The sequence below is a fragment of the Cherax quadricarinatus genome, chromosome 35 (genome assembly GCF_038502225.1).
Source record: "Cherax quadricarinatus isolate ZL_2023a chromosome 35, ASM3850222v1, whole genome shotgun sequence".
Taxonomy (NCBI): Eukaryota; Metazoa; Arthropoda; class Malacostraca; order Decapoda; family Parastacidae; genus Cherax; species Cherax quadricarinatus.
Window position 1 is genome coordinate 20,696,656 of NC_091326.1, and position 26,418 is coordinate 20,723,073.

At 37.4% G+C, this 26,418-nt stretch overlaps 1 protein-coding gene across 2 annotated transcripts in view; it reads right to left on the reverse strand.

The window, feature by feature from the left end:
* LOC128695093 (phospholipid-transporting ATPase VD) overlaps window positions 1-26,418 on the reverse strand; it is a gene marked incomplete at its 5' end in the record, with an annotated part of 81,919 nt that overhangs the window by 43,922 nt on the left and 11,579 nt on the right. For both annotated transcript variants that reach the window (XR_011392815.1, XM_070091427.1), the window contains 5 exon segments: window positions 7,385-7,508; window positions 18,109-18,279; window positions 22,205-22,391; window positions 22,611-22,852; window positions 25,116-25,273. Coding sequence is in view for 1 of the 2 variants with exons in the window: in XM_070091427.1 (XP_069947528.1) it covers window positions 7,385-7,508; window positions 18,109-18,279; window positions 22,205-22,391; window positions 22,611-22,852; window positions 25,116-25,273 (882 nt within the window).

Below are 26,418 nucleotides of genomic sequence, written 5' to 3' on the forward strand. Positions count from 1 at the left end.
AAAAGTAGATCTACTTTTTTTTACATATTTTCAAATATAACAAAAAAATGCAGATAAGAGTATTTTTTACATGTTTTCACATGTAAAACAACAAAAAAAAAAAGATCTACATTTTTTTTACATACTTTCAGATGTTGAAAAAACGTATATATATACGTTGGACCATTTTAGGGTTAAAACATTACAAAATTAATTGTGAAAATTTTCAAGAATATTACATACTTAATGGGCAATCAAGGAAACTCTGAAGCAGGGAATGAGCTGTTATAATAGCATACATAAACATCTTACAAAACACAGTCAAATGCATCCACTTCAGGTTCAATAATTAACCTTTAAAAAATTTTACTCTTATATGCCCAGCCATTCCCTGCACCAGTATGTTAATTTTATTTGTGGTGCTTTGCTGCTAATATTTTTGACAAATTCATGGAGGTCTGAGTCTGAACCATTACATTATAGCCAATTTTAAATTTTATATTATAAATTTTTTTGGCCACAAAATAGAGCGAAACACCAACGTCAAAGACCTGGGAGTGATCGTGTCGGAGGATCTCACCTTCAAGGACCATAACATTGTATCAATCGCCTCTGCTAGAAAAATGACAGGATGGATAATGAGAACCTTCAAAACTAGGGATGCCAAGCCCATGATGACACTCTTCAGGTCACTTGTTCTATCTAGGCTGGAATATTGCTGCACACTAACAGCACCTTTCAAGGCAGGTGAAATTGCTGACCTAGAAAATGTACAGAGAACCTTCACGGCGCGCATAACGGAGATAAAACACCTCAATTACTGGGAGCGCTTGAGGTTCCTGAACCTGTATTCCCTGGAACGCAGGCGGGAGAGATACATGATTATATACACCTGGAAAATCCTAGAGGGACTAGTACCGAACTTGCACACGAAAATCACTCACTACGAAAGCAAAAGACTTGGCAGACGATGCAACATCCCCCCCAATGAAAAGCAGGGGTGTCACTAGCACGTTAAGAGACCATACAATAAGTGTCAGGGGCCGGAGACTGTTCAACTGCCTCCCAGCATACATAAGGGGGATTACCAACAGACCCCTGGCAGTCTTCAAGCTGGCACTGGACAAGCACCTAAAGTCGGTTCCTGACCAGCCGGGCTGTGGTTTGTACGTTGGTTTGCGTGCAGCCAGCAGTAACAGCCTGGTTGATCAGGCTCTGATCCACCAGGAGGCCTGGTCACAGGCCGGGCCGCGGGGGCGTTGACCCCCGGAACTCTCTCCAGGTAAACTCCAGGTAGTAGTAAATGCATATTATGCAGTGGTATGTATTCATAAGCAGTATAATAAGCATTACTTATGAAATAAAAACATCTTCCCTGCAAAATAAAAGTATCTCTAACATATTTAATTTTACATAGTGCTTTGCATCTTTGTTATATTTAGTGAATTTAACCCTTTCAATGCCCATGCCATAGTACTATGCCATGAGCTCAGCTCAGTCAGGTAAGTTTTGAACAGTAAATTTGGGCCTAGATATGAGAGAATGGGTTTATGCTGTAAGTATGCACCCTATAAAAAATCCTGTAGAATGCAGTGCATGAGGAGAAAAACTGCGGCTGTTTTTTGTTTAAAACGGCCACTTTGCTGTGCATTTTCATGTGGTTTTTATGGTTGTACAGTGGAACCTCAGTTTACATATGCCCTAGTCTATGTAAAACTATATTCTCCATAAAATGTATTTTTTGTTAATGTTTTTGGGTGTCGGGAACAGATTAATTGGATTTTACATTATTTATGGGCAACATTAACAAAAAATACATTTCACAGAGAATAACTATAGTTTTACATACAGACTAGGGCATATGAAAACAGAGGTTCCACTTTATTCTAAGTTTCTCGGTCTCGTTTGATAGAATGGAATATACATATTACAGAAAAAGAGATGTTTCTGACCGGTTTCTGGACTGAAAGCAGCTTGAAACTGCGCTCAAAGTAATGGATATACTTGATTTTTGCCAATAGTAAAAAGCAAACAAATCGCGTCACTCTTTCCAATACACATTTAACTGGTGGGTCTAATTTGCATTCTATTATTGTGGGTGAATTAAAATTCAAAATGGAATGCATGGGAATGTAACTAATGAATAGAGGAAATGTTATTTTAGTGCCAGGAATGTCTACATTGTTTATCCTGGACCATATTTTGAAATTGGAATACAGTATTTTGAAATTTGTGTGAAACTGGCCACATTACCAATTTCTGATCACTTTATGGTGTAGATGAAATAAATGACTGGGAAGTTTTTAGTGCTCAATCAATAAAATAGGTGACATACTAGTGAAATAGCTAAGAATTTGGTCTACCAAAACTATGCAATTAGCCTAAAATAGAACTCAAAGTAGGCAAAATTGCAGATGCATAAATATGGCTGACACAGCAAAATTTGTGAAAGTGTAATTTTTGTCAATTTTCCACCAAATTTCATACTTTTTGTTTTATTACTTTCAGAAAGTGTCTTTACCATTTCATAAGAATTTTTTTTTTTTTTTACTTCTTGAATGCTGTGAACAAGTTTCAGACAATGAAAGGGCTAAACCTGAAACTTGTCAGACAGGATCATGTATCACCTCAAAATTGGTCCTTGGAATATACAACACTGGATTTGAAGTATCATCTATTGCCCTCTTGAAGAGTAAAACTATTTGCCACTGCTTGAGACAAGATTAAAGAAAAAAAAAACTAAACCTAAATTATTTTATCTCAATTTTACTAAAAGCCATGTAAACTGGATTCAGATCTATCTCATATGCTGTGAGAAGTGTCCTCATGCTATAATTTTATCTCAGTAATATTTGATGTCATCACTAAGAAATCCCTTTGGGAAGATATTCAAGCAGGGAAATCAGAGCATCTGCTCCATTTTTCCTTACCTCCTACTACCCTCAAATGATTATTTCCAACACCACCACACAAATATGACACTATACTTAACCAGGTTAATATTAAATTCTCAAATCTAAATCCATTAACCCTTTGACTGTTTTGGTCATATATATACACGTCTTACGAGCCATTGTTTTTGACGTATACATACAGTGGACCCTCGACCAACGATATTAATCCGTTCCTGAGAGCTCATCGTTAGTCGAAATTATCGTTAGTCGAAATTATCGTTAGTCGAGTTAATTTTCCCCATAAGAAATAATGGAAATCAAATTAATCCGTTCCTAACACCCCAAAGTATTGAAAAAAAAAAAAAAATTTACCACATGAAATATTAATTTTAATACACACAAACTGAAGAAGACATGTACAATTACATGACCCTTACCTTTACTGAAGATCTGGTGATGATTGATGGGATGGGAGAAGGGGAGTGTGTGGATGGTGATAGTGTTTACAAGGGGAATCCCCTTCCATTAGGACTTGAGGTGTCAAGTCCTTCTCCGGGGTTACTTCCCTTCTTCTTTTAATGCCACTAGGACCAGCTTGAGTCACTGGACCTCTGTCACACAACATATTTGTCTATAGAGCTCTGTACCTCCTGTTCCTTTAAGACTTTCCTAAAATGGGCCATAACATTGTCAGTGTACAGGTTGCCAACACAGCTTGCAGTAGCTGTGTCAGGGTGATTTTCATCAAAAAAGGTTTGCACTTTAAGCCACATTGCACACATTTCCTTAATCTTTGAAGTAGGCAACTTCCTCAATTTTTCTATCCCCTCATCTGGAGCAGTTTCCTCAGGTCTGGCCTCTTGCTGTTAAAGATGATCTTGCAGCTCATCAGTGGTTAGTTCATCATTGTCGTCCTCCACCAACTCTTCCACATCCTCCCCTTTCTTGGGGCCCTTGGTGACTTATTTTGCAGGTGCAATCACTAAAAACGCTGTGATAATATGAAATGTTCCAACTGTATATTTGGATGGGACCGTGGTGGCTGGCTGGCTTGTAAACACTGGCCACAAGTGGACGCATCTCGAACGGAACGAATCGCGTTGGTCGAGTTTTTTAGCGCTAGTCGGGGCAAAATTTTTGCGTTAAAATGTATCGCTAGTCGGATTTAACGTTAGACGATGCCATCATTGGTCGAGGGTCCACTGTACTCATAAATTCTAGCGGCTTCAAATCAAGCAAGAGAAAGCTGGTAGGCCCACATGTGTGAGAATAGGTCTGTGTGGTAAGTGTGCACCATATAAAAAAAATCCTGCAGCACGCAGTGCATAATGAGAAAAAAAAACGCCGACCATTTTTTTTAATTAAAATGCCGAATTTGTGGTCTATTTTTGTATAGTATTTATGGTTGTATTCTCGTTTTCTTGGTCTTATTTGATAGAATGGAAAGCATATTATAGAAATAGAGGTGAGTTTGATTGGTTTTACTGTGAAAAGAACCTTGAAATGGAGCTCAAAGTAGGGGAAATGTTTGATTTTTGCCAATGTTCAAAAGTAAACAAATGATGTCATTTTCCAATAAATGTCCAAGTAGCCATTCTAATATGCAGTCATGAATGGGTTGATGTTATTTATACAATTATTACAATATTGCAGTAGTCTGTATAACAGTAAATCTTCTATTTTTTGTTTGAATAAAAATTCAAAATAGACAGCAAGAGTAATATCAGAGGGGCCTGGAGACATGACTGATGAACAAAGAAAATGTTATTTTAGAGCCAGGAATGTCTGCATTGTTCATTCTGGACCCTATTTTGAAATTGTCATATTTTTTAATTTTCGTGAAATTGGCCAAATTGCAAATTTCTGACCACATTATTGGATAGTTGAAATAGGTAACTGGGCAGTTTCTTGTACTCAATCGATAGAAAAAATGGAATTTTAAAGAAATAGCTATGAGTTTGGTCGACTGGAACAATGGAATTAGCTGAAAATATAGCTCAAAGTGGGCGAAATCGCCGATTTATAAATATCGTCGAGGTCGCTAATTTCACGAGAGCGTAATTCCATCAGTTTTCCATCAAATTTTGTTCTTTTGGTGTCATTGCAATCGGGAAAAGATTCCCTATCATTAGTAAGAAAAAAAAAAAAAAGGGGGGGGAGATGATTTTGCGACACCAGGAGATACCTCAGGATTTGGGGTTGTGACAGTCAAGGAGAAGAATTTTAGCGCTATTACATACTCCACTGTCTGTTAAGGAAACTATTTCCAGTGCTTGCTTTTCAGTCACTAAAATTTAACTAGAAAAAGTTCTATGATTTGTTGCTAAAAATCACAACTAAATAGCTGTTTACATAAAAATAAAAAACAGAAATATTGCATTTTATATAGCTGAATGACTTGGAGAAGGTTACAGTGCAGTAGTTAGTCTTCATGAAAAAATTTTAATGGTTCCAGAAAAGACTGCACCTGTAGAGTGCAGGTTCCCTGCTGTTAACCATTTGACTGTCGCGGTCGTATATATACGTCTTATGAGGTACCATGTTTGACGTATATATACTCAAATTCTAGTGACTTCAAATCAAGCAGGAGAAAGCTGGTAGACCCACATGTGAGAGAATGGGACTGTGTGGTAAGTGTGCACCATATAAAAAAAAATCCTGGAGCACGCAGTGCATAATGAGAAAAAAAAACACCGACCATTTTTTTTAATTAAAATGCCGAATTTGTGGTCTATTTTTGTATAGTATTTATGGTTGTATTCTCGTTTTCTTGGTCTCAAGTGATTGAATGGAAAACATTTTATAGAAATAGAGGTGATTTCGACTGATTTTACTATAAAAAGAACCTGGAAATGGAGCTCAAAGTAGGGGAAATGTTTGATTTTTGCCGATGTTCAAAAGTAAACAAATGATGTCATTGTCCAATAAATGTCCAACTAGCCATTCTAATATGCAGTCCTGAATGGGTTGATGTTATTTATACAATTATTATAGTATTGCAGTAGTCTGCGTAACAGTAAATCTTCTATTTTTTGTTTGAATAAAAATTCAAAATAGAAAGCAAGAGTAATATCAGAGAGCCCTGGAGATGTGACTGATGAACAAAGAAAATGTTATTTTAGAGCCAGGAATGTCTGCCTTGTTCATTCTGGACCTTATTTTGAAATTGTCACATTTTTTAATTTTCGTGAAATTGGCCAAATTGCAAATTTCTGACCATGTTATTGGGTAGTTGAAATTGGTAAATGGGCAGTTTCTTGTACTCAATCGATAGAAAAAAATGGAGTTCTAAAGAAATAGCTATGAGTTTGGTCGACTGGAACAATGGACTTAGCCGAAAATAGGGCTCAAAGTGAGCGAAATCGCCGATTTGTAAATATCGCCAAGGTCGCTAACTTCATGAGAGCGTAATTCCATCAGTTTTCCATCAAATTTTGTGTTTTTGGTGTCATTACAATCAGGAAAAGATTCTCTATCATTTCATAAGAAAAAATTATTTTTTTTTTAAATTTTGCGACACCAGGAGACACCTCAGGATTGGGGGTTGCGACAGTCAAAGGGTTAAACTAAAACTGTCTCCAGAACATTTCAAAGTCAAGAAAGGTTGTCAAATACTAATCACTTTGTTTGAAAGTCAAGAATTCCACTCTACTATAATAAAAATGGTAAGCCAAATAATATTAAAATTTTTTTTTTTTTTTTTTCAAAAAGTCGGCCGTCTCCCACCAAGGCAGGGTGACCCAAAAAAGAAAATGCTTTCATCATCATTCAACACTTTCACCACACTCACACATAATCACTGTTTTTGCAGAGGTGCTCAGAATACAACAGTTTAGAAGCATATACGTATAAAGATACACAATATATCCCTCCAAACTACCAATATCCCAAACCCCTCCTTTAAAGTGCAGGCATTGTACTTCCCATTTCCAGGACTCAAGTCCGACTATATGAAAATAACCGGTTTCCCTGAATCCCTTCACTAAATATTACCCTGCTCACACTCCAACAGATCGTCAGGTCCCAAGTACCATTCATCTCCATTCACTCCTATCTAACACGCTCATGCACGCTTGCTGGAAGTCCAAGCCCCTTGCCCACAAAACCTCCTTTACCTCCTTTACCCACTTTTTATCAAAATGCTAATGTCAACTATTTACAACTATGCCACCTCTCAATGATGATGCCAATGACACAGGAAGCAGATGCTATAAATGCCCACCCCCACTCCTAACAAAAACACACACACACACAAACCCACCCACACCCACCTGTTGAATGTCCAATCTAAAATTTAACTGGAACATATAAAGAAAAAATCAAACAGATGGATGAATCACATAGGAGGAACCCTGATAAAAAAAACTTTTACTGAGTAAGGAAAACTTTTACTATCAACCTACTTTGAAGAAATTTCATTAAGTAACATAATTTCATAAATGAAAAAAAAATACTGAACCAGTTTTCTATTTATTTTTCAAACAGTTGTTCTAAAGAAATGATGAACCTACCAACTAAGATAGGAGGTATAGAAGTGAAGAGAAGGTTGAACACCATCAGGTACATCTGGTCTATCATGCTGCTACCACTGAAGCCATTGTACAACTGGTAGCACAGCAAAATCAACACAAAAGACTGAAATAAAATATAAATGTGAAATACACCAAATTAAATTAATGCAAATATATTTATAAATAAAATTTTAATATGAAATAATATCCTAAAATAAGAATGTTAACTGGTAAATTATGATTTAATAAGATATAAAACAGTACTTCAGTAACCATAAGCATGAAACTAATGGAAACTATAGTACATTGTAAAATGCTAGTATACTATTAAATGGTATGTGGCACTGATAGGTAATGGAAAAAGACAAAATGAAAATATTAAGGCAATTTATTGTAAATGTATTGGTCCTGGGCTCATGGTCACTCCAAATGCACATATGGATACAAAAGTACAAGCTTAAATAGTTTGGAAGACACTTGAATGTCTTCCTAACTATTTAACCCTTTCAGGGTTTCGGCCATACTAGTACGGCTTACACACCAGGGTTTTTGACGTACTAGTACGCCTAAATTCTAGCGCCCTCATATCTAGTGAGAAAAGCTGGTAGGGTTACATATGAAAGAATGGGTCTATGTGGTCAGTGTGTGCAGTATAAAAAAAAATCCTGCAGCACACAGTGCATAATGAGAAAAAAAAAAACTTTAAACCGTGTTTTTGGATTAAAACAGTGATTTTGCACTGTATTTTCGTATGGTATTTATTGTTGTATTCTAGTTTTCCTGGTCTCATTCTATAGAATGGAAGACATATTACAGAAATAGAGATGATTTTGACTGATTTTACAATGAAAATTACCTTGAAATTGAGCTCAAAGTAGCAGAAATGTTCGATTTTTACCAAAGTTCAAAAGTAAACAAATCATGCTAAGCGTCCAATATACGTCAACTGGTGAGTCTAATACTCTTTCACAAGTGCGCCGATATTATTTATACCATTTTTTACACTAATGCAGTAGTCTGCATAACAGTAAATCTTCCATTTTTTGTGAGAATAAAAATTCAAAGTGGAAAGCAAAAGAATGTAAGAGGGGCATTGGGACATGACTAATGAACAGAGGAAATGTCATTTTAGTGCCAGGAATGTCTTTCTTGTTTATTCTGGACCCTATTTAGAAATTGGCATCTTTTGAAATTTGTGTGAAATTGGCAAAATTGCTAAATTCTGATCACTGTATTGGATAGTTGAAATCGGTAAATGGGTGGTTTCTTGCACTCATTCGATAGAAAAAATGGAGTTCTAGCGAAATATTCGTGATTGCTGTCGACTAGTACAGTGGAAGTGGCCGAAAATGGGGCTCAAAGTGGGCAAAATCGCCAATGCGTAAACATCGTCGAGACAGCTAACTTCGCGAGAGCATAATTCTGTAAGTTTTCCATCAAATTTCATACTTTTGGTGTCATTATGATCGGGAAAAGTTCTCTATCTTTTCATAAGAAAAAAAAAACAATTTTTTTTTTTTTTGAAATTTGGCACGACCCTGAGAACAAGTCTCTGAGAAGGCCTGTCGACCCTGAAAGGGTTAAGCTTGTGAGGTTGGATGGTTAAAAAACCTCGAGTAGCTTCAAAAACAGGTTGTGCAATTTTTTTTTTTCAACAAACCGGTCGTATCCCACCAAGGCAGGGTGGCCCAAAAAGAAAAACGAAAGCTTCTCTTTTAAATTTAGTAATTTATACGGGAGAAGGGGTTACTAGCCACTTGCTCCCGGCATTTTAGTCCCCTCTTACAACATGCCTGGCTTACGGAGGAAGAATTCTGTTCCACTTCCCCATGGAGATAAGAGGAAATAAACAAGAACAAGAACTAGAAAGAAAATAGAAGAATACCCAGAGGGGTGTGTATATATATGATTGTACATGTATGTGTAGTGTGACCTAAGTGCAAGTAGAAGTAGCAAGACATACCTGAAATCTTGCATGTTTATGAGACAGACAAAAGACACCAGCAATCCTACCATCATGTAAAACAATTACAGGTTTTCGTTGTACACTCACTTGGCAGGACGGTAGTACCTTCCTGGGCTGTTGCTGTTTACCAACCTACTACCTAGGGCTGTGCAAATATGTTAGCAATAAAAACGGTAGATCTGAGAAGGACCCATCTAACATAGGCCAGTACACCTACTGCAGTGCCCCTTCATTCTTGTGTTCTTATGCAAGCACTTTGATGGCTGTATCTGATTATGGGCAGATTAGCATGTGCTAGTGAGGTGGCAGTATTGAAACTTTCTCTTTATGCAACTGCATTTTTTACAGCAGTCAGAGGCACTTCTAAACACTGACATTTGCCAAGATCTGAAATTCACCTGTGCACAGGTCCAACTCATCAGGAATCCCTTTGTGTTTCTGTGGACTACCCACACATTATTTATGTCACCTCTGTTACACACGTTTTTGTGCTCATGTATCCCCCATGCATATTTTCACAGTAGCTACATGTACCAGTAATGTCCAATTGTCTTTTGAAGTATCGGACCGAGTCTGATGTTCGTCCAGTACGGGCCAAAGCAGCTATGTCCAAGACTTATTTGTTTTCACTGTTCACTAACCTGTAGGCAAGTCACACCAGTTTACTGTCTGTGCTCATACATTCACTTGTCATTCAGTCTCTAATTTTTCCCTGGATTAAGTGTTTTGTATGACTATTAACATTAATTAAGTAAAGTGCAATTTATAATGGCTTCTAAATCAAGTGGTGGTGCAAAGAGGAAACGTGTGGTTCTTAGTATTAAGCAGAAACTTTAATATAGAAGGCTGAGTATGGTATTTCAGTGGCACAGGAATGCGAGGAAAATGACAAGGAAATAATGTCTGAAGTCTGTAGAAGCAAAGAAACTTAGATTATGTTCTTAAGTTTAGTGTACATGCCAGTAGAGCATGACAACTCCTTCGAGTGAATAAAAATTATTTAGAACCATCACTAGTGATCATGGCTGTTTACACCTTGTATCTCCACCACAAAAAGCTAAGAGAAATTATTGAACACATACAGCACTTACAAAATTTATATACATTACAGTGCTGTACTGTAGTACTACAGGCTACAATATCCATATTCTTAGGATTTGGTTGTCACTCTGCATTAGTGAACCACGCAGTCTACTAATTCAGAAGACAAAGGGATGATGATGAAAAATTAATTTCATAATAAGGAAATTTCGGATAACTGAATATCATATATCCCCTCCACTCTATTAGTCTGTTAATGATAGGGTTTACTGTAAATACTCACACACACTGAGTGTGTGTGGTGTGGTGTGTGTGTGTGTGTGTGTGTGTGTGTGTGTGTGTGTGTGTGTGTGTGTATGTGTGTATGTGTGTATGTGTGTATGTGTGTGTGTGTGTGTGTGTGTGTGTGTGTGTGTGTGTGTGTGTGTGTGTGTGTGTGTGTGTGTGTGTGTGTGTGTGTGTGTGTGTGTGTGTGTGTGTGTGTGTGTGTGTGTGTGTGTGTGTGTGTGTGTGTGTGTGTGTATGTTTTTATTTTATTATCACACTGGCCGATTCCCACCAAGGCAGGGTGGCCCGAAAAAGAAAAACTTTCACCATCATTCACTCCATCACTGTCTTGCCAGAAGGGTGCTTTACACTACAGTTTTTTAAACTGCAACATTAACACCCCTCCTTCAGAGTGCAGGCACTGTACTTCCCATCTCCAGGACTCAAGTCCGGCCTGCCGGTTTCCCTGAATCCCTTCATAAATGTTACTTTGCTCACACTCCAACAGCACGTCAAGTATTAAAAACCATTTGTCTCCATTCACTCCTATCAAACACGCTCATGCATGCCTGGTGGAAGTCCAAGCCCCTCGCACACAAAACCTCCTTTACCCCCTCCCTCCAACCTTTCCTAGGCCGACCCCTACCCTGCCTTCCTTCCACTACAGACTGATACACTCCTGAAGTCATTCTGTTTCGCTCCATTCTCTCTACATGTCCGAACCATCTCAACAACCCTTCCTCAGCCCTCTGGACAACAGTTTTGGTAATCCCGCACCTCCTCCTAACTTCCAAACTACGAATTCTCTGCATTATATTCACACCACACATTGCCCTCAGACATGACATCTCCACTGCCTCCAGCCTTCTCCTCGCTGCAACATTCATCACCCACGCTTCACACCCATATAAGAGCGTTGGTAAAACTATACTCTCATACATTCCCCTCTTTGCCTCCAAGGACAAAGTTCTTTGTCTCCACAGACTCCTAAGTGCACCACTCACTCTTTTTCCCTCATCAATTCTATGATTCACCTCATCTTTCATAGACCCATCCGCTGACACGTCCACTCCCAAATATCTGAATACGTTCACATCCTCCATACTCTCTCCCTCCAATCTGATATTCAATCTTTCATCACCTAATCTTTTTATCCTCATAACCTTACTCTTTCCTGTATTCACCTTTAATTTTCTTCTTTTGCACACCCTACCAAATTCATCCACCAATCTCTGCAACTTCTCTTCAGAATCTCCCAAGACCACAGTGTCATCAGCAAAGAGCAGCTGTGACAACTCCCACTTTGTGTGTGATTCTTTATCTTTTAACTCCACGCCTCTTGCCAAGACCCTCGCATTTACTTCTCTTACAACCCCATCTATAAATATATTAAACAACCACGGTGACATCACACATCCTTGTCTAAGGCCTACTTTTACTGGGAAAAAATTTCCCTCTTTCCTACATACTCTAACTTGAGCCTCACTATCCTCGTAAAAACTCTTCACTGCTTTCAGTAACCTACCTCCTACACCATACACTTGCAACATCTGCCACATTGCCCCCCTATCCACCCTGTCATACGCCTTTTCCAAATCCATAAATGCAACAAAGACCTCTTTAGCCTTATCTAAATACTGTTCACTTATATGTTTCACTGTAAACACCTGGTCCACACACCCCCTACCTTTCCTAAAGCCTCCTTGTTCATCTGCTATCCTATTCTCCGTCTTACTCTTAATTCTTTCAATTATAACTACCATACACTTTACCAGGTACAATCAAAAGACTTATCCCCCTATAATTTTTGCACTCTCTCTTTTATCCCCTTTGCCTTTATACAAAGGAACTATGCATGCTCTCTGCCAATCCCAAGGTACCTTACCCTCTTCCATACATTTATTAAATAATTGCACCAACCACTCCAAAACTATATCCCCACCTGCTTTTAACATTTCTATCTTTATCCCATCAATCCCGGCTGCCTTACCCCCTTTCATTTTACCTACTGCCTCACGAACTTCCCCCACACTCACAACTGGCTCTTCCTCACTCCTACAAGATGTTATTCCTCCTTGCCCTATACACGAAATCACAGCTTCCCTATCTTCATCAACATTTAACAATTCCTCAAAATATTCCCTCCATCTTCCCAATACCTCTAACTCTCCATTTAATAACTCTCCTCTCCTATTTTTAACTGACAAATCCATTTGTTCTCTAGGCTTTCTTAACTTGTTAATCTCACTCCAAAACTTTTTCTTGTTTTCAACAAAATTTGTTGATAACATCTCACCCACTCTCTCATTTGCTCTCTTTTTACATTGCTTCACCACTCTCTTAACCTCTCTCTTTTTCTCCATATACTCTTCCCTCCTTGCATCACTTCTACTTTGTAAAAACTTCTCATATGCTAACTTTTTCTCCCTTACTACTCTCTTTACATCCTCATTCCACCAATCGCTCCTCTTCCCTCCTGCACCCACTTTCCTGTAACCACAAACTTCTGCTGAACACTCTAACACTACATTTTTAAACCTACCCCATACCTCTTCGACCCCATTGCCTATGCTCTCATTAGCCCATCTATCCTCCAATAGCTGTTTATATCTTACCCTAACTGCCTCCTCTTTTAGTTTATAAACCTTCACCTCTCTCTTCCCTGATGCTTCTATTCTCCTTGTATCCCATCTACCTTTTACTCTCAGTGTAGCTACAACTAGAAAGTGATCTGATATATCTGTGGCCCCTCTATAAACACGTACATCCTGAAGTCTACTCAACAGTCTTTTATCTACCAATACATAATCCAACAAACTACTGTCATTTCACCCTACATCATATCTTGTATACTTATTTATCCTCTTTTTCTTAAAATATGTATTACCTATAACTAAACCCCTTTCTATACAAAGTTCAATCAAAGGGCTCCCATTATCATTTACACCTGGCACCCCAAACTTACCTACCACACCCTCTCTAAAAGTTTCTCCTACTTTAGCATTCAGGTCCCCTACCACAATTACTCTCTCACTTGGTTCAAAGGCTCCTATACATTCACTTAACATCTCCCAAAATCTCTCTCTCTCCTCTGCATTCCTCTCTTTTCCAGGTGCATACACGCTTATTATGACCCACTTCTCGCATCCAACCTTTACTTTAATCCACATAATTCTTGAATTTACACATTCATATTCTCTTTTCTCCTTCAATAACTTATCATTTAACATTACTGCTACCCCTTCCTTTGCTCTAACTCTCTTAGATACTCCAGATTTAATCCCATTTATTTCCCCCCACTGAAACTCTCCTAACCCCTTCAGCTTTGTTTCGCTTAGGGCCAGGACATCCAACTTCTTTTCATTCATAACATCAGCAATCATCTGTTTCTTGTCATCCACGCACATTTAAGCATCCCAGTTTTATAAAGTTTTTCTTCTTCTCTTTTTTAGTAAATGTCTACAGGAGAAGGGGTTACTAGCCCATTGCTCCCGGCATTTTAGTCGCCTCATATGACACGCATGGCTTACGGAGGAAAGATTCTTTTCCACTTCCCCATGGACAATAGAAGAAATAAAGAAGAACAAGAGCTATTTAGAAAAAGGAGAAAAACCTGGATGTATGTATATATATATGCATGTGTGTGTCTGTGAAGTGTGACCAAAGTGTAAGTAGGAGTAGCAAGATATCCCTGTTATCTAGCGTGTTTATGGGTGTGTGTGTGTGTGTGTGTATATATATATATATATATATATATATATATATATATATATATATATATATATATATATATATATATATATATATATATATATATATATTATATATTTATATTTATATTACATATATATATATATATTTTTTTTTTCAACAAGTCGGCAGTCTCCCACCGAGGCAGGGTGACGCAAAAAAGAAAGAAAATCCCCAAAAAGAAAATACTTTCATCATCATTCAACACTTTCACCACACTCACACATTATCACTGCTTTTGCAGAGGTGCTCAGAATACAACAGTTTAGAAGCATATACGTATAAAGATACACAACATATCCCCCCAAACTGCCAATATCCCAAACCCCTCCTTTAAAGTGCAGGCATTGTACTTCCCATTTCCAGGACTCAAGTCCGACATCTCCACTGCCTCCAACCGTCTCCTCGCTGCTGCATTTACCACATAAGCTTCACACCCATATAAGAGTGTTGATACTACTATACTTTCATACATTCCCTTCTTTGCCTCCATAGGCAATGTTTTTTGACTCCACATATACCTTAACGCACCACTCACCTTTTTTCCCTCATCAATTCTATGATTAACCTCATCCTTCACAAATCCATCCGCCGACACGTCAACTCCCAAGTATCTGAAAACATTCACTTCTTCCATACTCCTCCTCCCCAATTTGATATCCAATTTTTCTTTATCTAAATCATTTGACACCCTCATCATCTTACTCTTTTCTATGTTCACTTTCAACTTTCTACCTTTACACACATTCCCAAACTCATCCACTAACCTTTGCAATTTTTCTTTAGAATCTCCCATAAGCACAGTATCATCAGCAAAAAGTAACTGTGTCAATTCCCATTTTGAATTTGATTCCCCAAAATTTAATCCCACCCCTCTCCCGAACACCCTAGCATTTACTTCCTTTACAACCCCATCTATAAATATATTAAACAACCATGGTGACATTACACATCCCTGTCTAAGACCTACTTTTACCCGGAAGTAGTCTCCCTCTCTTTTACACACCCTAACCTGAGCCTCACTATCCTCATAAAAGCTCTTTACAGCATTTAGTAACTTACCACCTATTCCATATACTTGCAACATCTGCCACATTGCTCCTCTATCCATTCTATCATATGCCTTTTCTAAATCCATAAATGCAATAAAAACTTCCCTACCTTTATCTAAATACTGTTCACATATATGCTTCAATGTAAACACTTGATCTACACATCCCCTACCCACTCTGAAACCTCCCTGCTCATCCGCAATCCTACATTCTGTCTTACCTCTAAGTCTTTCAATTATAACACTACCGTACACTTTTCCTGGTATACTCAGTAAACTTATTCCTCTATAATTTTTACAATCTCGTTTGTCTCCTTTCCCTTTATATACATGCTCTCCGCCAATCCCTAGGTACCTTCCCCTCTTTCATACATTTATTAAACAAAAGTACCAACCACTTAAACACTATATCCTCCCCTGCTTTTAACATTTCTGTCATGATCCCATCAGTTCCAGCTGCTTTACCCCCTTTCATTCTACGTAATGCCTCACGTACCTCCCCCACACTTACATTCTGCTCTTTTTCACTCCTAAAAGATGGTATACCTCCCTGACCAGTGCATGAAATTACCACCTCCCTTTCTTCCTTAACATTTAAAAGTTCCTCAAAATATTCTCGCCATCTACCTAATACCTCCCTCTCCCCATCTACTAACTCCCCTACTCTGTTTTTAACTGACAAATCCATACTTTCCCTAGGTTTTCTTAACTTGTTTAACTCACTCCAAAAATTTTTTCTTATTTTCATTAAAATATCTTGACAGTGCCTCTCCCACTCTATCATCTGCTCTCCTTTTGCACTCTCTCACCACTCTCTTCACCTTTCTTTTACTCTCCATATACTCTGCTCTTCTCATAACACTTCTGCTTTGTAAAAACCTCTCGCAAGCTACCTTTTTCTCTTTTATCACACTCTTTACTTCATCATTCCACCAATCACTCCTCTTTCCTCCTGCCCCCACCCTCCTATAACCACAAACTTCTGCCCCACATTCTAATACTGCATTTTTAAAACTATTCCAACCCTCTTCAACCCCCCCCCACTACTCATCTTTGCACTAGCCCACCTTTCTGCCAATAGTCGCTTATATCTCACCCGAACTTCCTCCTCCCTTAGTTTATACACTTTCACCTCCCTCTTACTTGTTGTTGCCACCTTCCTCTTTTCCCATCTACCTCTTACTCTAACTGTAGCTACAACCAAATAATGATCTGATATATCAGTTGCCCCTCTATAAACATGTACATCCTGGAGCCTACCCATCAACCTTTTATCCACCAATACATAATCTAACAAACTACTTTCATTACATGCTACATCATACCTTGCATATTTATTTATCCTCTTTTTCACAAAATATGTATTACTTATTACCAAATCTCTTTCTACACATAGCTCAATTAAAGGCTCCCCATTTACATTTACCCCTGGCACCCCAGATTTACCTACTACTCCCTCCATAGCATTTTTACCCACTTTAGCATTGAAATCCCCAACCACCATTACTCTCACACTTGATTCAAAACTCCCCACGCATTCACTCAACATTTCCCAAAATCTCTCTCTCTACACGTCTCTCTTCTCCAGGTGCATACACGCTTACTATAACCCACTTTTCACATCCAATCTTTATTTTACTCCACATAATCCTTGAATTAATACATTTATAGTCCCTCTTTTCCTGTCATAGCTTATCCTTCACCATTATTGCTACTACTCCTTTAGCTCGAACGCTATTTGAAACCCCTGACCTAATCCCATTTATTCCTCTCCATTGAAACTCTCCCACCCCCTTCAGCTTTGTTTCACTTAAAGCCAGGACATCCAGTTTCTTCTCATATATATATATATCTTTATTGGTAGTAGGTTGGGAGACAGCAGCCACCCAGGGTGGTACTACTGTCCTGCCAAGCAAGTGTAAAACGAAAACCTGTAATTGTTTTACATGATGGTAGGATTGCTGGTGTCCTTTTTTCTGTCTCATAAACATGCAAGATTTCAGGTACATCTTGCTACTTCTACTTACACTTAGGTCACACTACACATACATGTACAAGCATATATATACATACCCCTCTGGGTTTTCTGCTGTTTTCTTTCTACTTCTTGTTCTTGTTTATTTCCTCTTATCTCCATGGGGAAGTGGGACAGAATTCTTCCTCCTTAAGCCATGTGTGTTGTAAGAGGCAACTAAAATGCCAGGGGCAAGGGGCTAGTAACCCCTTCTTCTGTATATATTACTAAATGTAAAAGGAGAAACTTTTGTTTTTCCTTTTGGGCCAACCTGCCTCGGTGGGATACGGCCGGTGTGTTGAAAGAAGAAGAAATATATATATATATACACACACACACCCACACACTTATTGTGCAAGCACTGGTCCTCAAACCTTAATGCTCATTACTAACAGTGGTAAATATTGATAAAGTACAGTACATCAAATTTAATTTGAAGAAATATCATTCAAAGCAAGGGAGCAAGAAGTAGTGCATACCATGAGTGTAATACAAGGTTATATGCATATGGAAACAATACTTTAAAAACACCACTATATAGCATTAAAACTGTTGTAAAGATATTGATTTGTTAAAAAAAATACAGTACTGAAACAAAAAATAATGAGTGGAAAATTAAAAAATATTATACTCACAGCATTTTTGTAGAAAAAATATAAAATAATACGAGACAGGCGATCATAGCACCAATGACCATGGACTAGCAGTAACTTCTCAAGATGTCGAAACCGTGCAATAGCATAATCTGATGCCATTACTGCTTGTCTGCCTTCCACTCCTGATATTCCAACACCCACATCTGCTGTCTGTCAGGAAAACAATATTTGAGCAAAATCCTACCCATTTTACAACTGAAAAATTAATAACATACATAGAACAAATTATAATCAAGTGTTTACATTGAAGCATATAATTGAGCAGTACTTAGATAAAGGTAGTGAAGTTTTTATTGCATTTATGAGTTTAGAAAAGGCATATGATAGAGTGGAGAGGGGAGCAATGTGGCAGATGTTGCAAGTATATGGAATAGGTAGTAAGTTACTAAATGCTGTAGAGAGTTTTTATGAGGATAGTGAGGCTCAGGTTAGGGTGTGTAGAAGAGAGGGAGATTACTTCCCGGTAAAAGTAGGTCTTAAGACATGAATGTGTTATGTCACCATGGTTAATATATTTATAGATGGGGTTGCAAAAGAAGTAAATGCTAGGGTGTTCGGGAGAGGGGTGGGATTAAATTATGGGGAATTAAATACAAAATGGGAAGTGACACAGTTACTTTTTGCTGATGATACTGTGCTTATGGGAGATTCTGAAGAAAAATTGCAAAGGTTAGTGGACGAATTTGGGAGTGTGTGTAAAGGTAGAAAGTTGAAAGTGAACACAGAAAAGAGTAAGGTGATGAGAGTATCAAATGATTTAGATAAAGAAAAATTGGATATCAAATTGGGGAGGAGGAGTATGGAAGAAGTGAATGTTTTCAGATACGTATTTGGGAGTTGATGTGTCAGCGAATGGATTTATGAAGGATGAGGTTAATCATAGATTTGATGAAGGAAAAAAGGCGAGTGGTGCATTGAGGTATATGTGGAGGCAAAAAATGTTATCTATGGAGGCAAAGAAGGAAATGTATGAAAGTATAGTAGTATCAACACTCTTATATGGGTGTGAAGCTTGGGTTGTAAATGCTGCAGCAAGGAGGCGGTTGGAGGCAGTGGAGATGTCCTGTCTAAGGGCAATGTGTGGTGTAAATATTATGTAGAAAATTCGGATTGTGGAAATTAGAAGGTGTGGAGTTAAGAAAAGTATTAGTCAGAGGCCTGAAGAGGGTTTGTTGACGTGGTTTGGTCAATTAGAGAGAATGGATCAAAGTAGAATGACATGGAGAGCGTATAAATCTGTAGGAGAAGGAAGGCGAGGTAGGGGTCGTCCTTGAAAAGGTTGGAGGGGGTAAAGGAGGTGTTGTGGGCGAGGGGTTTGGACTTCCAGCAAGCATGCGTGAGCATGTTAGATAGGAGTGAATGGAGACAAATGGTATTTTTGACCTGATGAGCTGTTGGAGTGTGAGGGATTCAGGGAAAGTGTGGAAATGAATGATGGAGGGACTGTGTATTTTTATACATATATATTTCTAAACTGTTGTATTCTGGGCACCTCTGCAAAAATGTGTGAGTGAGGTGAAAGTGTTGAATGATGATGAAAGTATTTTCTTTTTGGGGATTCTTTTTCTTTTTGGGTCACCCTGCCTTGGTGGGAGACAGGCGACTTGAAAAAAACTACATAGAAGACCTTTTGTTTTTTTTCAACGAACTGGCTGTATCCAACTGAGTCAGAGTGACCTTAACCCTTTGGGGGTCGACAGGTCCTCTCAGAGACTTGTTCTCAGGGTGGGCCAAATTTCAAAAAAAAAAAAAAAAGTAAATAAATAAAATTATTTTTTCTTATGAAAAGATAGAGAATCTTTTCCCGATCATAATGACGCCAAAAGTATGAAATCTGATGGAAAATTTACGGAATTATGCTCTCGCGAAGTTAGCGGTCTCGGCGATGTTTACACATCGGCGATTTTGCCCACTTTGAGCTCTATTTTCGGCCAATTTCCGTGTACTAGTCGACAAAAATCATAACTATTTCACTAGAACTCCATTTTTTTTCTATCAAATGAGTACAAGAAACCACCCATTTACCGATCTCAACTATCCAATATAGTGGTCAGAATTTAGCAATTTTGCCAATTTCACACAAATTTCAAAAGATGCCAATTTCCAAATCGAGTCCAGAATAAACAAGAAAGGCATTCCTGGCACTAAAATAACATTTCCTCTGTTCATTAGTCATGTTCCCATGCCCCTCTTACATTCTTTTGCTTTCCACTTGGAATTTTTATTCTCACAAAAAAATAGAAGATTTACTGTTATGCAGACTACTGCATTAGTGTAGAAATGGTATAAATAGTATCAGTGCACTTGTGAAAGAATATTAGACTCACGAGTTGACGTGTATTGGACGCTTGGCATGATTTGCTTACTTTTGATCTTTGGTAAAAATCGAACATTTCTGCTACTTTGAGCTCAATTTCAAGGTACTTTTCATTTTAAAATCAGTCAAAATCATCTCAATTTCTGTAATATGTCTTCCATTCTATAGAATGAGACCAGGAAAACTAGAATACAACAATAAATACCATACTAAAATACAGTGCAAATTCGCTGTTTTAATCCAAAAACACGGTCAAAGTTTTTTTTCTCATTACGCACTGTGTGCTGCAGAATTTTTTTTATACTGCGCACACTGACCACATAGACCCATTCTTTCATATGTAGGCCTACCAGCTTTCTCTCACTAGATTTGACGGCGCTAGAATTTATGCGTACTAGTACGTCAAAAACCCTGGTGCGTAAGCCGTACTAGTATGTCCGAAACCCCCAAAGGGTTAAAAGAAAATTTTTGATTTTTCTTTTTAAATTAAGTAAGTTATACAGAAGGGGTTACTAGCCTCTTGGTCCCTACATAAAAGACATGCAGAAAAAAAAAAATTGTTTCCAAACAAGTGGAGTGACATGCATTAGATAAATAATGATCGAAGTAAATGACAAGCGTCTGATTTTTGTGGCTGGGTTATTTTCAGAAAAGTAGATGGTATGGTATGTGGTCATTAGTATTACAGTCTGATTATGGAAAAGTGACCCCAGAAAAGAAAAACAATCAACATTTATTCCCTAGTTGTCTTTCCAGCAATACAAGGATATCCCAATTCAAATTATTGTAAAATTATTCATATAGCGAGAAGGGAGGAAAGTTTAAGACTTTTAGAAACTTCAATGACTGGTCTGAAAACTCGTTGGACTTAAATTTGATAGAGAACATTTGAAAACTTATTAAGCATAAGCTTCGTGGCATCCATGTATCCTCTAACCCCAAAATCTCTAGTACCATTATGATGTGCCTCTATAAGTTAGACTTATCAGTGCCTAGGAGAATTAACAAGTGCATCAGGAGGAAGGGCAATTCTACAAAATACTAAATTAGGTGAGGAACACATTCATATTCCAGTACTATATATTTTAACACATCTGAACAGTGGTACCGACATGCCTCTGGCAAGACAGTTTAAGAGTGATGATGAAAGGGTTTCTTCTTTTACGGATCACCCTGCTTCAGTGGAAGATGGCTGGCATGTTAAGAAATAAGTTTAGACAATAGTTTACGGTGAGCAGTCATGTTTTCTGTGTGATGTTTGTATGTGTATATTTATAACACATACAGTGGACCCCCGCTTAACGATCACCTCCAAATGCGACCAATTATGTAAGTGTATTTATGTAAGTGCGTTTGTACGTGTATGTTTGGGGGTCTGAAATGGACTAATCTACTTCACAATATTCCTTATGGGAAAAAATTCGGTCAGTACTGGCACCTGAACATACTACTGGAATGAAAAAAGTTCGTTAACCGGGGGTCCACTGTATTTTACATTTACATATTGTGGCATTACCTTATGTTAAATGTAAACTTAGCATACATAAGATGCCAAAAAAAAAAAAAAAAAAAAAAAAAAAAAAAAAAAAAAAAAAAAAAAAAAAAAAAAAAAAAAAAAAAAAAACTGATCAACTAGCTTCACACACAAAAAAAAAGTATGGGGGTGAAGAAAAAATTATTAAATACAATTTTTTTTTTTTTACATTTTAAACTTACATATATATCAGACAATTATTAAAATAAGCTTTGGGCTCCTACCTGAATCATTGAAACATCATTTGCACCATCACCAACAGCAAGAGTCAGAACTTTTAAGTCATCTTTGGCACTGCGAACAATGAGAGATTTCTGCAAGGGTGTGGCTCTGCAGCATAATGCTGCACTACACTTTCCAGCAAGAGTTAGGAAAGGTTTCTTAAGATTTGCTCGTCGGTCAAGGATATATCTGCAGAAAGATTGATGTTGTAAATCAATATTAATTTTGTCCAGGAGCTGAAAGATGCAGCTGTTCTACAATATATCAAAATCTTGAAAGATATATACTTATCAAATTTTTCCATAAAAGTTTGTACATGGAATATAAACTTAACAGAAATGCTGCTTAATGGAAAACTAGGGTGTGATATTACTTTGCAGTTAAACCAATAAAACAGGAAAATCTTACACAAGTGTTCTGCCATCCACTACAAGGCCTCTTTGTTCTGATGGCCCATTTTGTCTGCGATTATTATCGTTAACAGCTGAGAACTCCATTCTTGCTCCATTTGATGCTTCAGCACCATTACCCTGAGCTGTTCCTTGCATTTGTGCACGCTGCCTAACTTCCTCCTCTTGTTCTATTTGACGAAGGTAGAACTGTATTGTTCGTTCTGCCTGATCCTTTGTGCGAGCATTTAACTTCAAGATCTTAAAAAAAAAATAATCTTAATCATCCACCTAATGCATTCTTCACAGTAGTTTTCTTTGTCATAGCTTCATCCCCATAAATACAAACAAAATTTATATAATCAATAGAAATTAAAAATTATTACTATCACATTTCATCATTTGAGAAGTATAAAATGAATCCTTCCCTTGCACTGCAAAACATATATAAGTAATCAGCCTGTCCTCTGATTTTTTGGTTCAGTTTTGCACTTATTCCTTATAGGCAGTAATTACAACACACAAATATGACCTCTTTTTACTTTATTTACAAAACACTAGAACCATTTGGTTATTCAGCAGTTAAAACATAATCCAGTTCTAACACTGTCAGATTTAAACATTATCAACTTGCTATACAAAACTGGTCAAAGTTTATTTCCACATTCTGCAATCCAAATCCATAATTTGTTCCATGTCACCTGCAGTAAATATCAGCAAATTTAGACAAAAGGGGAAATCTCCCCACAAACGATGTGAAATGCTGGATTCTCAGGCATGCACTGCGTTAGGAGAGTGGCATCCCTCCCAGAGAAGCAGCTCCTACTCCTACCACAAACCACTAACCCCACCCCCATTCTACGATGACTCCAGTGTCTGGGGTATGTTTAATAATAATAATAATAATAGTAATAATAATAAAAAGGCCTTGTATCCAGACATACATCATAGGGTCAATATTCAATATGTTGTCTGCTGTTCCATTTACTGCACTTACTCCCAAAAATACTTATGAATCAACTACAGTTTTGTTATATTTAACCTAATCTAAATCTTTGTAGAGAATTCACAAGAAAAAAAATGTAAAAAAAAAAAAAAAAAAGTTTAAAATAAAAGTAAAAGTAAAAACACCTTGGCTACAACAATTCACTAATAATCTAATTACAGGGAAATTTTAGATAATGCTTCAGTCCATCTTGGACCATCATCGGGTCATAAATAATGGTTTTACTGTGATGTTGAAAGTACAATGTGATTTAAGTTCAGTGGCAAATGTAGCATGGTACATTCTGACATGACATGTATTTATGAATTCTATTAAAGGAATAAGTTGAATAGCTAACATTATAATCTGAGAACAGATTGACTAACTAGTTATTAGTGAAATTAGAGAAGTAGTTTCCAATTATACATTTTACTAAAACTATATATAGATGAATAAATGCAGATCCCATCTTCCTAGCTACAAGACACAAAATCCAGAAATTGAATTTCAAGGAAAAATGCAGCATAATGCTAAAAGATTTTTTAAACACACCAGCCAAAAAAGAAGACACTTTCATCATCACTCGCTCCATCACTATCGTGCCTGAGGCGCGTTAATACTACAGTTCAGATTCCCCTCCAAACTGCAATATCCCCATCCCTCCTTCAGTGCAGGTATTGTACTTCTCACCTCTATGACTCAAGTCTGGCTAACTGGTTTCTATGAATCCCTTTATAAATGTTACTTTGCTCACACTCCAACAGCACGCAGTCATAATAACTACTTGTCTTCACTCAGTCCAATCTAACACACTTGCATGCCTGTTGTATGTAAAAGTCCCTCAGATACAAAAACCTAATTTATCCCTTCCCTCCACTACAGACATACACTCTACGTTATTCTACTTTGCTCAATTCTCTCTAAAAATCCAAATCACCTCAATACCCCTTCTCAGCCCTCTGGATAATGCTTTTAGTAATCCTTCACCTCCTCCTAATCTCCAAACTACAAATTCTCTTCATAATATTCACACCACACACTGCCCTCAAACATGACATCTCCACTGCCTCTAGCTTCCTCACTGCAACATTCATAACCCATTCTTCACACTCATGTAAGTGTTGGTACCACTATACTCTCATACATTCCCCTTTTTGCCACCAAGAATAACCCTGTTCGTCTCCAAAGATGCCTCAATACACCACCCACTTTTTTCCTCTCATCAATGCTATGGTTCACCTCTTCTTTCATAGACCAGTCCAATAACAAGTCCACCCCCAAATATGTTAACATGTTCATTTCCTCCATACTCCCTCTTCCCAATTTGACATTCAATCTTTCATCACCTAAATTTTTTGTTGCCCTCATCACCTTGCTCTTCCCTAAAATATTATGGCAAGGTATGAAAAAACTTTATTCAAGAGAACTTACTACTTTATTTGATCACTCACATTATCCCTAAAACTATGCTTGTGTGGCCTACACTATATCCACAATATAAAATGTATCATGTGATAAATAGTATAGTACATAACTAACCTCCATATTTGGCACAAAAAGTGCACAAGAATAAGCAATGTTAATGGCTGTTTCTTGTTTATCCCCAGTGAGGACCCACACCACAATTCCTGCATTTCTCAAGGCTTGTATAGTTTCAGGAACACCATCTTGCAATCTGTCCTCTATGCCAGTAGCACCTGTTTAAAGGAATTAGTTTTTCACATAATTCAAACTTTTAAAAAAGTAGAGCAACAGCAAAATTTTATTTAAAATGTCTGAATAATCATATTTGACAAAAATGAAAAATCCTAAGCTAAAAAATCAAATCATAAGAACATAAGAAAGGAGGAACACTGCAGCAGGCCTGTTGGCCCATACTAGGCAGGTCCTTTACAATCCATCCCACTAACAAAATATTTGCCCAACCAATTTTCAATGCCACCCAAGAAATAAGCTCTGTTAACCCTATCCAATCATATGCAAGTCCCACTCAAATCCAACCCCTCTCACTCATGCATTTACCCAACCTAAATTTGAAACTACCCAAGGTTTTAGCCTCAATAACCCAACTAGGTGGACTGTTCCACTCATCAACTACCCTATTTCCAAACCAATACTTTCCTATATCCTTTCTAAATCTAAACTTATTTAATTTGAATCCATTATTGCGGGTTCTTTCTTGAAGTGATATCCTCAAAACCTTATTTATATCCCCTTTGTTAATACTCATCTTCCACTCATACACTTCGATCATATCTCCCCTCAATCTTCGTCTTACTTAAAAGGAAGTCATGGTCACTGGGGGCATGTGTATATTGCAACTGTATTATAACTGAACATGGCTCTAACTGTACCACCCAGCTATGTAAAACAAAATTATTTTGGGGTTCCTTACAGCTAAGGTCAGTAATTTACTGTATTGCACACAGAGTTTACTTTATTTTCTATTTTAAGAACAAAAAATATCCTTGATGTTAAATGTATAGGTGGAGTATGAATAATGACTCCCATGTAGTTAACAGAGTTTTAGAACTAACTGTATTAACTAAAAACTTGAGGGCACTATAAACATATCTTGGATTGCAGCTACAACAGGCTATCATAAATAGGTAACTGTTTTGCACACTGAACTTGTCTGACAAGACATTTCATATGAGCCAATATACCAAAAGTAAATAGTGGACAATACTGCTAATGACTATGCTTATACAGAACTGTATCTTAATCCATAGTCTCATACCAGAGAAGGATTCATGTCTTTGAACAGATTTATGAGATTGCAATATATTTATTGCAGTTTATAATAAAGTACTATGCTCTGACACATACTTATTCAAGTGAC